This window comes from Heloderma suspectum, chromosome 1, assembly GCF_057233095.1.
Source record: "Heloderma suspectum isolate Gila_16-S chromosome 1, 16-S_ref, whole genome shotgun sequence".
Taxonomy (NCBI): Eukaryota; Metazoa; Chordata; class Lepidosauria; order Squamata; family Helodermatidae; genus Heloderma; species Heloderma suspectum.
In genome coordinates, this window is record NC_139458.1 from 21,229,931 (window position 1) to 21,245,441 (window position 15,511).

At 45.1% G+C, this 15,511-nt stretch overlaps 1 protein-coding gene across 3 annotated transcripts in view; it reads right to left on the reverse strand.

The window, feature by feature from the left end:
* Nucleotides 1-15,511, reverse strand: part of TDRD9 (tudor domain containing 9) — a 142,033-nt gene that overhangs the window by 56,879 nt on the left and 69,643 nt on the right. For all 3 annotated transcript variants that reach the window (XM_084837583.1, XM_084837572.1, XM_084837563.1), the window contains 4 exons: nt 5,198-5,259; nt 3,941-3,995; nt 1,781-1,865; nt 1,066-1,123 (listed from right to left, as the gene is read on the reverse strand). In XM_084837583.1, the coding sequence (XP_084693709.1) occupies nt 1,066-1,123; nt 1,781-1,865; nt 3,941-3,995; nt 5,198-5,259 (260 nt within the window). The remainder of the gene's footprint in view (nt 1-1,065; nt 1,124-1,780; nt 1,866-3,940; nt 3,996-5,197; nt 5,260-15,511) is intronic.

The window sequence follows — 15,511 nt, forward strand, 5'->3', positions numbered from 1 at the left end:
AAATGTGCTAGCTGCCTGTCTGTGGAAGACTCAAAAAGCCAAGCTGGGTTTTGAATAAGGATTCCTATAGCCCGGCCTTCCCCAACCTTGCCCCTCTGACGAGCAGATGTGGCAGACTACAAGTCTCATCATCCCCAACCAGCATGGCCATGAGAGGATGGGGATTGTGGTCCCAACACATTTGGAGGGTGCCAGGTTGGGGAAGACTGCTATACCCTTACAATAAGAACATCAGAAGAGCCGTGCTGGATCAGACCAAGGGTCCATCTAGTCTAGCATTCTGTTCACACAGTGGCCAACCAGCTGCCCACGGGAAACCCACAAGCAGGACATGAGTGCAGCAGCACCCTCCCGCCCAAGTTCCCCAGCAACTGGTGTACAGAGGCTCACTGCCCCTGGTACTGGAGGTGGCACATTGCCATCAGGACTCATAGCCACTGAGAACCTTCTCCTCCAGAAACTGGAGCAGGTGGGCCGTGTGGAGCTCCTTCTTTGTCTCTCTTCCACACATTCCAACCTTTGTCTGAGAGCAGTAACTGCCTGCCCAGGCTTTTCTGCCCCACAGTTTCTCTCCCCCTTTATCTCTCTGGCGCTTGCCCAAAGAGAACCGCAAGCACTGCATCTGATATTATGCAAATTGAATGAATCACAGCAAATTAAAATACTGTACCTAACTTAATTACGTATTAATGAATTAACCTAACTTAATTAGGTACTTATTGCCAAAAGCCATAAATACATTTCTCTCCACCATTTTCGCTCTGCACAAAATATGAACTTCTTTGGGGCAGAATTTGATTTTTGCCACAGAGTATGCTCTGCCCTAGTTTTAAAAGTGCCTTTGAGGGAGTGGGGCGGGGGGGGGAGGGGAACAGAACATAGTAATTTTGGCTTTCATTTTATAAAAGGGATCCAGGAACCCTACTTCAAAAGTTACTCCTAAGCAAAGAGCAGAAAAAGATTTTAAAAGCTGGTAAATCCATAATGATAGAATAAAAGCATATTAAAAGGTACACAAATATTTATTGTTCTCACTAACCATCTTGATACATCAAAAATGCTCACCATATTTAACATCTGGAACTGTTACAGAGCTCTCTGCTATATTTGTAGACAGAAGGATCTACAAGAAAGATAAAAAAAAAAAGGAATAGGAAAAAAATCTAGCGGTGGACTATATTTAAAACAGAGCCATGCAAACACAAGACAGCTGCGTTTATTTGGTTGCATACTGTTTTTTGGGTTCATATGTGGGCCTCCAAAGCAGTTCATAACACGATTAAACAATAAAACTACTATTATTAATAATATTTTTTAGATTTCTTAGATGCTTTTCTAAAGAAAGACTCATCAAGGTGACTTACAATTGAGTTGTCAGTTTCAAAACTGAAACATACATAGAATCATCCAATAGTAGGGTTGGAAGGGGTTACTACTACCCCATAAAACAACTAGAACATCAGTGACACCAAAAAACAAAAAACATTACTCAAGTTCACCATTTAATATGTGAGAACTACTGCCCTTTTGGACTACGGGGAAATAGGAGATAAAACTGAAAGTCTCTATGAGTTGTGCAGATGGTCTGCGTTAATTCACCCCCCTGCCCGCCTTTGGGGAGGCATTCTTTTGTTCCCAGTGCATGACTATTAATGCTGTAGTTCCTTCCTGCTTCCCTGAAGCTGCTGACATCCACCCAACAGCATAACTGCTTTGGCTACTCTCCCCGCCCCACCAAAATCAACAACCACAAGTACTAACATAATTATTAGAGACTCACTTTGCGGTAACCAGGAACTGGAGCCAAGAACACATTATTCTGTTCTTCCAACGTGACACTGGAATGGAGAGGATACACTTGCAACCTAAGGAAACACATTTGAGAAACTCAGGAGCAGTATAGATGACCACACCTGTAAAAGCGAACATGTAGAAAGACATATATACGTTCTCTCCCGCCTGCTGCCTAAAACGGGGTATCTGGAACTGTCTGAGAATTGCATGATTTACAAATATATGATGCAAATAGGACAATATTTCAACCAGCTACTTCCACAACCTCTTCCAGGCTTGGAACTGTTGCTCTATCCCCTTAAAAGGAACATAGCCTAAGTGCAATAAGGGAGCAATTCCTATCGGGATGGCCGTAAGCCTCCGAACTTGGAGGCTTACAGCCATCTAACGCAGAGCGGGAGGAGCAGCAAAGGCGATCTTTGCCTCCACGCTCCTCCCACTCTGCATTTTGGCTAGATGAGCTTTTTTGCCCGTCTAGCTGGGGCTTTGTGGAATGGGAGGGAAAGTGGTTGGGGAGGCCTGGGGATACACTGTAAAGCGGCCTCCCCAGCCTCCTCTGCTCCCCGCCCACCAGCACGTGCCCTTTTCCTCCTCTCCGAGTTCGCCTTTGTGACCTTGGAGAGGCAGCCAGCACAGTTCTCTCTGCGCCAGCTGTGAGGAGAGGGGAGCTCAGGTTCCTGGCTTTGAGGTCGAAGTGCTGACTCTGACCTTGGATCCAGGAATCCCAACTACCCTATGCTCCCCCACCCTGATTCTGTCTAGGGGCCATAGGACTGCTCCCTCAGTATGTTATTCTCTATCTCCAGTCTAAAAGGGACAAGAAAACTTGAGATTCCTTCCGCTGCTTAAACCAGTAGTGGAGAACCTGTAGCCCTCGGCCTAATTTCATGCAGACCTCTCAAAACTGCGGGCCAAGCCTAGTTCTTTGGATCACCACTTTAAGAATTGCGTCCTCTTGTGCATGATGTGTGTGCGTGCGCGTGTGATTGAGAAGGGGGTTGTTGGTGGTGGGGAGATACCTTTACTACACCTGGGGGAGGGGAGAAGGTAGATCTGGATCTACTGGTAGATCTCTGGGTGATCTACAGTAGATCAGCAAGAATTTCTGATTCTCAATTGTTAACAAAAGCAACAACAAAATGTCTCCCCTCAGTGCCCTAAATTTAGCAGCTGAAATGAAGAAAGCTTGGGGGAACCAGGAGTGGTTTTTTGTGAGGAATGACTGTGAGCTCCACTCAGTTCTCGTACTGAAAACAGATTCCTGGACTCAGATTTCTTCCGTTCTACGTATGTGTTATTTGCATCAGGCTCTGCTTGATGGATCTCAAGTTTCTAGTAAAAAAAACCCCAAAGTGGATCCTCCAAGTCTGAACTCAGCTTGTCCTTATACTACACACAGAACCGGGGGGGGGGGGGGGGGCTTTGTAGTGAGTCTTGGGTGGAGAGAAGAAGGGTGGGAGGGGCAAAAAACCCAGCAAATGGATAGAGCTGAAATGGAGCAATGGAAAGCAGTGGAAAGAGGAGGGGGAAGCCCCTGCAAGCTAACCAGTTTTGACTTGGGGACAGGGGGATGGGAAGGACGGTCAAAATGAGTAAGAGATGGAAGGGAAGCAAAGAGAGAGATGGGGGGGACAGAGCGAAAGAGAGAAAGCCCTGTATAGTCCTGCGATGTGGCAAACTCTGCCCACTTTTGGCAGAGAACGTACGGCTGTCTGCAGAAAAAATGTTCCCCACCCCTGCCTTAGACTGAAGGCAGAGGGCACAGCATTCGTTGCTCTCAGTGTACACACCCATTTCTCACACCCCATTGTTGTGCCTGGTTGAACAGGCTTTTTAGTTTTTTTAAGTGCTACAAAACCCTGCAATACCCACTTACCAAATGGGGATAGTAGGATGAGAGTTCGTAACACAGGCAACAATGCCTCTATCATGCTACGTGTCATTCCACAGCCTCGTCTGTTCTGTGCTATTATATCATCAAACCTCATCCTAATCCACTGCTGCAGTTTTGCCTTATCCACATACCTTTGTGCACTTACACGGAAAAGGCAGCAGTATTTGAGAAGGCTTTTGTTTTACAGGGCTATCACTACGGCACCTTTGGGTCTTGCAGAGTGCCTAGCACAGCAAATAGATTGCAACTCACCTCTTGTGAGCCATGACCGAGAGAAGCTCATGCATGCAATTTATTTCTGCCAAACCTAGAGGGTGGAAATTAATTGATAATTACACATTGTGTGTTTACTCTGAGCTAAAGAAGTAAAAACAAAACAAAACATAGACCCATAAAGTTTGTTCAACTGCATGTGGTTCTCTCATTTAACAATGTCTCCTATCTAGTTTGCATTCACACTCTTGACACTCCAGCCAAGTGCTTGGATTATGGCTTACAGGGCCTGCCCTACCATTAGGCAGAGTGAAGCAGTCGCCTCAGGCAGCAGATCCTGGGAGGCAGCAGAAAGGCCTTGGAGGAGAGAGCTCTGAGCCACACAGTCTGCCCCGAGACCCCTAAGCTAGCCTGCTGCCTTCAGGAGTGGTGGAAAATGCTGCCCTATTACCAGTGTCAAAGAATGATTCAACTTCCTGTCCAGCTGGCTTTTCTACATGGAATGGGAAGGGTGCCATCTTGTCCTTCGCCTCAGGCAGCAAAATGTCTTAGGCTAGCTCTGATGGCTTATAGTCATATTTCACACCCCTGCTATTACACTGTGTTCTCTGCAGCAAAGTAACCTTCGGTCATCATATTGCTAAGCTTTCTGCTCCAGCATACCTACAATCTCTACTGAGGGGCTGGGGAGGTAGGTGGCCATACTCTGGAGGGTGTGTTCTCTGGCCCAGGGTCCCCGAGATCAGTTGCCAGACCCTGAGATGCAGCAGGCAGATGGCCTCGCTTGACCGGGCAATGGCTGAAGGCAGGTACGTATGTGTACCAGACCTGTCCAATCCACAAGCTTCACACTGTCTTCCAATGGCAGGGGTCAATACTGATGCAGTTACTCCCTTCTGTGCCTGAAAAGGTTGCCAAGGCACAAACACACACAATCTACAGCAGGTCATCAGGCTAGGTTGCCAACCTCAGGTCACTTTCTCCAGTTCAAATCCTGGAGTTCCCTACAGGAGTGGGCATTGCTCACTGGTAGACCACCGGTTGTGCATGCAGAAGGTCCCAAATTCAATCCACGGCATATCCAGTTTTAAAAAAAAACTACCCAGCAAGCAATATGGAAACCTCTCTGCCAGTAAGAGCAGGCAAGAGGTCTAGATGGAGAAATAGTTTGGCCTGGTATAAGACACCTTCCTAACACTCACTGTACACAAATTGCTATGGCCAGTGTGGATATTTTCACACAAGTTAACCAACTGATACTCTTCCAGCAAAAAATAAAATTAAAATTAACCTCACCTGGTAAAAATGCCAGCACACTGCCACGCTCTGACATGAAGTCCAGACTATGGTTTTCTGCCCTGGTATTACAAAGATATTGTTTGCATTAGTTTCATGCTAAAATAACCATCACCTATTTTTCCAAAAGGCCTAAGGAATGGATTTGCTTACAACACCAGCAAGCAACCCCCGCCCCCTTATGTTTAATGTTTTGCGGTTAATTGAACGGATGTGTTTACAAAGTGATACCTAAAGCTACATTTTCTGTAAGACACATGCATGAAGAAGCTAAAAGCAAGACGTCCCCTGCAGCCTTGAAAGAAAGAAAAGCATTCTTATTCCCCATTTTATTTCAAATAAACTGGAGTTGTGTAACAGGCTTTCAAAAACACAGTGCTCTCTCTTTACGTCACAGCAGCTTACAACTGGAAAGCATTCGCCAAAGATGGCAATGAGATAAAACAGAATAGTACTGATAGTTTGGACAAGTTCTAGCCCCTGAAAAACTAACAAAAGTATTAAGTGTGCTTTATCAAGCAAAGGAAGGTCTGTGTGCCTCTATGATAGTCTTGACCAACCTGGTCCCCTCCAGATGTTTTCGACTTCAACTTCCACCAGTCCCAGCCAGCATGGCCAATGGTCAGGAATGCTGGGAGTTGTAGTCCAAAACATCTGGAGAGCACCAAGTTGGGGAAGGCTCCTCTATGATGTAATAAAGACATAAAGCCACCCATCCAGCAAACCATGATTAGGAGTCAGGGGATGTGCCACGAAGTCACATCCCTTCCGCTCTCCCCCCACCACATTCATTCCATGTTTCATGGCTTGCCATAACGATGGTGTACTTTTACCTCTCCACTGGTGTAAACCATGCTGAACAATAAACTCAGTTTCCCTTGAAGCCAGCGTTTGCATTCTCGATCCAAATCCTGGTTACAAGGGCAATCAGGTATAGGTGGTAAAGCACCTGCTTTTGCATGCCAAGGGTTCCCCCGTCCAACTCTTTTAACCTCCACTTGAAAGGATATCTGCAGTTCAGGTCAGAGAGCTGGGAAAGATTTCTCTGCATCCAAGACTTTGGGAGAGCCGCTGCCAGTTAGGGATGAATAAGACATTCATTTCAGTTTGTTTTTTTTATCAGGATATACCCAGTTCATGCTTTTCATACAGGATGAAATCTTCAGTCAAAGCCTGTACATTTCCAAGCATGCAATGTGATTCCCAGACACCCCCACCCCCACCCCACCATGCATTCAACAGCATGTGTACATTTCAAAATGCACATGAAAAGTGTGCACTTTTGAAAAATGTGCACAAATACGCTTTTGTGAACCACTCAGAGAGCTTTGGTTATTGGGTGGTATAGAAATTAAATAAATAAACAAACAATGGAAGAAGAAAACATACATTTTAAAGATGCACACAACTGATGTGTGCCTTTGGAAAAAATATGCATGGATTTTCATGTGAGAAGAAAAAAACAAAGCTTGCAATCTGATACACTTGAGTCAGAATGAGCTTCGAGATGGAATTTGGAGAACTTCGGCGAGCTCGGGTTTTGCTGATTCACACATCCCTACTGGCAGTCACAGTACTGGGGTCGACAGATTTAACAGGCTGGGTCCTGATATTGTCTTACTTAGACTAGACCCATTGAAATCCACTTGGCTTCAGCAAGTCATGACTAAATTAAGTCCCATTGATTTTAATGGGTCTACTCTGACTAAGTACTTGGATGAGAGACAGCCTGGGAATCAGGCTTCCTGCACTGAGCAGGGGGTTGGACTTGATGGTCTTGATGGCCCCTTCCAACCCTACGATTCTATGATAAGCCCGAATTCAACCCAATACAAAGGCAGACTTATATATTCTGCATTAACAATTAGTAACATTATACTATAATTAGAGCAAAGCATGGAATTAGAGCAACGCATAGCCCCCTTACCTCCGGATTTTGCGCATGGCATCCTTCCAGCTTTAAGCACTAATGGCAGCTGCCATTCACCTATCTCAGAAAATTACAGCTGTAATTACCCATTTGCAACCATAAACACTGAGTTCTATGTAAACTGTGGCTGTAAAGTGCTTATGGCCACAATTTACAAAGAAGTAAACGCTTTAAGGCTGAAATTTACATAGAAGTAAACGCTTTACGGCTGAAAATGGTGTAATTATGGCCATAATTTTCCCGAGATAGGCTAATGGCAGCTGCTATTAGCATATCTTGCCTCGTTTAAAGCCAGAAAGACATGCAGCAAAACCCAGCGGATGCACCAGGGCTCCAGGGAAATCCAGTAAGTCCCAAGCGGCCCAGATTTCCCTGTGGCGGACCCCAACCCCCCCCCCCCGACCAGACATCGGGGGGTTTGCCCATCCCTAATCCTAACTGCAATTAGGAAACTGAAAGTGTTATGTATACAACAGGCCTGAGGACATAGGAAGCTGCCTTATCCTAGGTCAGGCCACTTGTCCATCTAGGTCAGTATTGCCTACTGCAGCCTTCCCCAACCTGGTGCCCTCCAGATGTTTTGGGCTACAACTCCCACAATCCCGTGATCAGCAGTGGCTCTCTGGAGTCTGGGTCAGGGCTCTTTTGCATAATCTGCAATCTGATCCCTTTAACCAGAGATGCCTAGGGATTGAACCCGGGACTTCCTGCATGCAAAGGAGGTCCTCTACCTTTGATCTATGGCCCCTTCTTTAAAGCTGGGGGTGGGGGTATCTTTCAAAAGAATTTTGAGGAAACACTGCCAATTTTAATTACTTTGTCCTTCTGTGACCTTTGTGTTCAAACACTCGTTATATTTTTAAGTTGTACATTTTGGGAGGTTCTGGGTAAACCCATTGTGAGTCACTGCATAAGCAAGCTAATAAATAGGTATCCTATAATTTTAGCCAACTTTTAGTGGGACACAAAATGCCATCCCGCAAAATTATGAAGCTAAATCCATCTGAGAAATGGCTCCCCACTATTCCCCAATTATAAGCCTTATTGTGAGCTTTCTAAATGAAAACACCGATGGCCTCTTTATTTATATGGCAGTACAAAATGAACAAAGCTGTACAAACTCCAACATTATTTATTTAAAACATTTGTATCCCGCCCTTATCATTAAGATCTCAGGGCAGCATACAGATAAAATCAATTTAAACAGTATAAAACAATAAATAATTTAAACAGTTAAAAACACATTAAACCATGAACAAGCTAATACCAATTGAAATCTAAAACAATAAAACAGTGTGCTACTTTAGGGAATGCATTTAGCCCTCAAAGGCTTTGGTAAAAAGCCATGTTTTGACTTGGCGCCAAAATGAGACCAATGTCTGCGCCAATCGGGCCTCCAAGGGGAGGGCATTCCACAACCGGGGTGCCACAGCAGAGAGGGCCCCACAGCAGAGAAGGCCCTCTCCCATAAAGTGAAAATGGGTCCTTTCACTTTATAAGAATGACCAAACCATGACATGGAATGCTGTAGCTATCCAATTCCTCTTATAGCATCCAGAGGCCAAAATATGTGCATTTTTAATACATTAATATTGTATTTGGTAGCGGGGTAACAGCTTGCTAGTACACAGTTTTTTTATATAAATGCTGTTTTAAAGAAAAATACCAATAGGCTGGAAAAGGCAAGTGCCACTGTGGGGACTTTTAAAGCAGGAATATGCAATTGGGGGTGATGTGCCCTGGAGACAGAGTCCACCGTAGAGATGTATGAGAAATTTGTTTCAGTTCGTGTTAGATCAGGATTTATCCAGTTCGCACCTCCCAAAGCAAACACAGACACAATCCGTGGTTGAAGTCTGCACATTTCTGACCTTGCAATTTGATTTGTGGAGCCAGAAAATGTGTTCAATAGCATGTGTACATTTGAAAACGTGCATTAAAAATGCACAATTTGAAAAATGTGCATAAACACACTTTAATCCATGGAATTATAATGCATACATTTCAAAAATAAGCACAACCGATGGGTACCTTTGGAAAAATACGCACACATTTTCATGGGAAAAGAAAAGAACAAGGATCGCAATCTGATATGGACATAAGATGGAACGAGCTTCAAGGTGGAATTTGGAGAACTTCGACAAGCTCAGGTTTTGCTTGTATCCCTAGCCCATGGTTGTCAAAACACACTGAAACAAGGGTCTGAAAAATAGGGAGGGGGCATTGCTATGTGAGAGCCTGAGTTCAAATGCTCAGTCAAGCCATGAATCCCATTGGGTGATGTACAGACAGTCACCATATCTAGCCTATCCCTTTTCACAGGGTTGTTATAAGGCAAAAACTGGATTTTTTAAAAATAACCTCACTCATACTGCCCTGATCTCGAGAGAAAGTTGGAATACGAATCTGAGAAGCGAGGTGTCAGGACAGCATTCAGTATGTATTTTAAACATTGAAACAAAATAACAAATAATTTGACAAGCAAATCTTTGAATAAGGAAACAAAATGGCACGGGTGAATGCAACAGTGAGACTTTGTTAACTACTAGTGATGTTGTCACAAGCACTAGCCAGTAGGCACTTGCGACATTCCTGTAGACACATTCTACAAACTATTCATCAATCAGAACAGATCTGCCTGATTCCACATCAGCATCTGCCATGCTTATTGAAAAGGATTCTGGGGCATTTCCTAGGGCAGACAGTCAATTCATGTGAGGCACTGGCCAGACCTTCTGGGCTTCACCACTTCCTCACATCAACTAAGGATTGGAGCCAGACTTAGTCATGCTTAGATAGACCTAATGAAATCAGTGGAATTTAAGTTAGTCTTGACTAACTTGTCCCACTGATTTCAATGAGTCTGCTCTAAGCACGACCAAGACCTGATCCAATCCAGAGTGTGTAACCTAGAGTTCACCAAATATTCCTTTGTGGCTGCACATTATAGCAAACGGCTAGTAATAGTGGCCAAGCGTTTTTTCACTGAAGTATGTCCATTACCCACCTTCTCTGTGAGGAACCCCTAAATAAGTGCAACTATCAAGGTTCCCTGAAGTACACAATTTTGAAAAACGCTGTGTTCCACGGAGGGTACATGTGGCGTATGGAGAGCATTTGCCAAGAGTTTGGGTAGTGGCACCTCAGATTCCTGGAAGACTCTGGAAGACTCCATGGCTTGGCCCTTACAATCCCATCCATAGGACTAAACAGAGATCATAAGAAGCTCAAGCCAAACGGCTCATCTAGCCAAGCATCCTGTTTCCCACGTAGGCCAATCAGGAAGCCCACAACCACCTCCTCTTTCTTCATCTATGGCTTAAGGGCTGTAGCTTAGTAGTAGATCATCTGCTTTGCATGCAGAAGGTCCCAGGTTCGATCCCCAACATCTCCAGGTAAAGCTGGGAAAACTCCTGCCTGGAACCCTGGAGAGCTGCTGCCAGTCAGTGTCGACAATACTGGGCTAGGTGGACCAATAGTCAGACTCAGTATAAGGCAGCTTTCTGTGTTCCCAGCTGTAATCTAAAATCTGCTGGTTCTAGCATAGCTCCCCTTGTCTCAATGAGATTATCACAGTAAAAAGGTTTCTAAGAATCAGGGTTAACAGTAGCAATTTTAAACAGTATTTTGTTTTCATGACTTAAACGAGGTCAGACAGCCGTTGGGTGGAGGGAGGACAGTGCAGGGACACCACCCTGCGCAACTGAAAAAAAGTCATACGTCACCCTTGTCCAAGCTGGTGCCCTCTAGATGTACTGGACTACAGGCAGACCTCCCAGGCAGGGCTGGCTGGGGAATGCTGGGAGCTTTAGTCCAATATACCTGGAAGGTACCAGGTTGGGAAAAGCTGTAAGACATGTTCATGAAATGAAGCACTTGTTTATCTGCTTGTGTGGTTTTTTCTCCATTTATTTTCTTGTTTCTGAAATGTTCTGTGACATACAAGGCCACCAGTGACGTCTAGCAAAAACAAGACCATTCCAAAAAAGGTTAACTGTTTAATGGTGCAATCCTATCTATTGTGCCCTCAATGACTGGAAGCCCTCGAACTTAGAGGTTTCCAATCATCCAATGCAGGGCGGGGGAAGCAGGGGAGGCAATCTTCGCCTTCCCGTCCTCCTGCCCTGCATGTTTCGCTAGATGGGCGTTTCGGTGGGAGGGGAGGAGACCAGAGAGGCCAGGATATGAGCTATCCTGAGGTTCCTCCAGCCTCTTTCCCTTCACCTCTGAAGCGCCCTAACTAGATGGGCTTTTTAGCTCGTCTCCTGGCCAGTCTGGTCTCCTCCCCACCCACGGAAACACCCCCTTTTACCCCCCTCCGAGGTCAATTTTACCCTGGCTGCCTATTCACTACTGGGCCAGGTTTAAGGTTTTCGTACTAGTGTACAAAACCCTAAACAACTTGGGACCAGGATAGCTGAGACAGCACCTTCTCCTTTTACCAACCTGCCCGGTCACTGAAGTCATCGGAGGGCTTGCTCCTGGCGGTTCCACATGGACCTATGGCCTGATCGTAGACCACCAGCACAAGAGCCTTCAGCATGGCGGTCCCCTTTCTTTGGAATTCCCTGCCCCAGAAGGTCAGGCAGGAACCAACACTGCATTGTTTCCAGCGCCTCCTGAAAACAGCACTGTTCCAGGAGGCATTCCTTAATTGACCAGTTATGTTTTTTATTGGCATTGTGTTTTTAAACAAGTATAATTTTAATGTGGTGTTTTAAACTTTTTATTCTTTTGTTGTTGTTCAGTCGTTAAGTCATGTCCGACTCTTTGTGACCCCATGGACCATAGCACTCCAGGACTTCCTGTCCTCCACTCTTTGCCGGAGTGTGCTCAAATTCATATTCATTGCATCGGTGATGCTATCTAGCCATCTCATCCTCTGCCGTCCCCTTCTCCTTTTGCCTTCAATCTTTCCAGCATCAGGGTCTTTTCCAGGGAGTTTTCTCTTCGCATTAGGTGGCCAAAATATTGGAACTTCAGCTTCAGTATCTGTCCTACCAATGAGCACTCAGGGTTGATTTCCTTTAGGATGGACTGATTTGACCTCCTTGCAGTCCAGGGGACTCGTAAGAGTCTTCTCCAGCACCACAGTTCGAAGGCATCAATTCTTCGGTGCTCAGCCTTCCTTATAGTCCAGTTCTCACAGCCATACGTTGCTACTGGGAAAACCATAGCTTTGATTATACGAATCTTTGTCGGCAAGGTGATGTCTCTGCTTCTTACTATGCTGTCTAGGTTTGCCATAGCTTCCCTCCCAAGGAGCAAGCGTCTTTTAATTTCATGGCTACAGTCACCGTCTGCAGTGATCTTGGAACCCAAGAAAATAAAATCTGTCACTGCTTCCATTTCTTCCCCTTCTATATGCCAGGAAGTGATGGGGCCAGATGCCATGATCTTAGTTTTTTTAATGTTGAGTTTCAAACCAGCTTTTGCACTCTCCACTTTCACCCTCAACAAGAGGCTCTTGAGATCCTCTTCGCTTTCTGCCATTAGGGTGGTAACGTCTGCATATCGGAGGTTGTTGATAATTCTCCCGGCAATCTTAATTCCGACCTGTGATTCATCCAACCCAGCGTTTCTCATGATGTACTCTGCATATAAATTAAATAAGCAGGGCGACAATATACAGCCTTGTCGTACTCCTTTCCCAATTTGGAACCAATCGGTTGTTCCATGTCTGGTTCTTACTGTTGCTTCTTGTCCCTCGTAGAGGTTTCTCAGGAGACAGGTAAGGTGGTCTGGTACTCCCATCACTTTAAGAATTTGCCACAGATTGTTGTGATCCACACAATCAAAGGCTTTAGCATAGTCAATGAAGCAGAAATAGATGTTTTTCTGGAATTCTCTGGCTTTCTCCATGATCCAGCAAATGTTGGCGATTTGATCTCTAGTTCCTCTGCCTCTTCAAAACCCCGCTTGTACTTCTAGTAGTTCTCGGTTCACATGCTGCTGAAGCCTAGCTTGTAGGATTTTGAGCATAACCTTGCTGGCATGTGAAATGAGCGCAACTGTACAGTAGTTTGAACACTCTTTGGCACTGCCCTGCTTTGGAATTGGAATGTAAACTGACCTTTTCCAGTCTTGTGGCCACTGTTGAGTGTTCCAAATTTGTTGGCATATTGAGTGCCTGCACTTTAACAGCATCATCTTTTAGGATTTTAAACAGCTCAGCTGGAATACTGTCATCTCCGCTAGCTTTGTTGTTAGTTATGCTTCCAAAGGCCCACTTGATTTCACTCTCTAGGATCTCCGGCTCAAGTTCAGTGACCGCACTATCATGGCTATCAGGGACATTCAGATCTTTCCTGTATAGTTCTTCTGTGTATTCTTTCCACCTCTTCTTAATCTCATCTGCTTCTGTTAGGTCCCTGCCTTCTTGGTCCTTTATCATGCCCAGCTTTGCACAAAACATTCCCTTGAGATCTCCGATTTTCTTGAAAAGATCTCTGGTCTTTCCCATTCTATTGTTTTCCTCGATTTCTTTGCATTGTTCAATTAAGAAGGCCTTCTTGTCTTTCCTTGCTATTCTCTGAAACTCTGCATTCAGTTGGATATATCTTCCCCTTTCTCCCTTGCTTTTCGCTTCCCTTCTTTCCTCAGCTACTTGTAAAGCCTCATCAGACAGCCACTTTGCTTTCTTGCATTGCTTTTTCTTTGGAATGGATTGAGTTGCTGCCTCCTGAACAATGTTACGGACCTCCGTCCATAGTTCCTCAGGCACTCTGTCTATCAGGTCTAATCCCTGAAATCTATTCCTCACTTCCACTGTATATTCATAAGGGATATGATTTAGGTCATACCTGAATGGTTTAGTGGTTTTCCCTACATTCTTCAATTTAAGCCGAAATTTTGCAAGAAGCAGCTCATGATCTGAGCCACAGTCAGCTCTAGGTCTTATTTTTACTGACTGTATAGAGCTTCTCCATCTTTGGCTGCAAAGGACATAATCAAGCTGATTTCGATATTGACCATCTGGTGATGTCCACGTGTAGAGTCGTCTCTTGTGCTGTTGGAAAAGAGTGTTTGCTATGATCAGCGTGTTCTCTTGGCAAAACTCTATTAGCCTTTGTCCTGCTTCATTTTGTACACCAAGGCCATGCTTGCCTGTTATCCTGGTGATTTCTTGACTTCCTACTTTAGCATTCCAATCCCCTACGATGAAGAGGACATCTTTGTTTGGTGTTAGTTCTAGAAGGTGTTGGAGGTCTTCATTGAACCGATCAACCTCAGCTTCTTCGGCCTCAGTGGTTGGGGCATAGAGTTGAATTACTGTGATGCTGAATGGTTTGCCTTGGATTTGTACTGAGATCATTCTGTCGTTTTTGAGATTGTACCCCAGTACTGCTTTTCCCACCCTTTTGTTGACTATGAGTGCTACTCCATTTCTTCTAAGGGATTCTTGCCCACAGTAATAGATATGATGGTCACCTGAATTACATTCGCCCATGCTTGTCCATTTTAGTTCGCTGATTCCCAAGATGTCGATGTTCAATCTTGCCATCTCATGTTTCACCATCTCCAGCTTACCTTGATTCATTGATCTTACATTCCAGGTTCCTAAACAATATTGTTCTTTGCAGCATCGGATTTTCTTTTCACCGCCAGACACATCCACAGCTCAGTGTCCTTTCGGCTTTGGCCCAGCCACTTCACTCTTTCTGGAGCTACTTGGAAATACCCTCTGCTCTTCCCCAGTAGTATATTGGACACCTTCCGACCTGAGGGGCTCATCTTCCGGTGTCATCTCTTTTAGCCTTGTGATACGTTCCATGGGGTTTTCTTGGCAAGAATACTGGAGTGGGTTGCCATTTCCTTCTCCAGTGGACCACATTTTGTCAGAACTCTCCACCATGACCTGTCCGTCTTGGGTGGCCCTGCACGGCATAGCTTATGGCTTCACTGAGTTACGCAAGCCCTTTCGCCACAACAAGGCAGTGATCCATGAAGGGGTTTTATTCTTTTACTGCTTCATTTTTAGTGTTCACCGCTCTGACATCTGTTCTAGATATGGAGCGGTATATAAATATTGAAAATAAATAAATAAACAAATTTTCCAACCTCGGAGGGCAGCCGGCGCAGTTCTTTCGGCTGCAAGGTGGCTGATCTCCGGCTACCCCTTCTGAGGTCAGAGTGCTCTCTCCAACCTCCAAGGGGGGAATCCCCAGTATCCTACGGCCCTTCAGACAATGCCTAGGAGGCGTAAGATTGCGCCCTAAATTTAACAAATTGTCTTTTTAAAAAGGAGATTTAGGGATTTCATCCTATCATGATCGACGGTCGCCTCCGAACCCGGGGGTGATCACCTATCCACTGCAGGGCTGGAGGAATGGTGAGGAGTGCATCTCCTCCACGCTCCTGCCGCCCTGCTTTCGCAGCCAAAC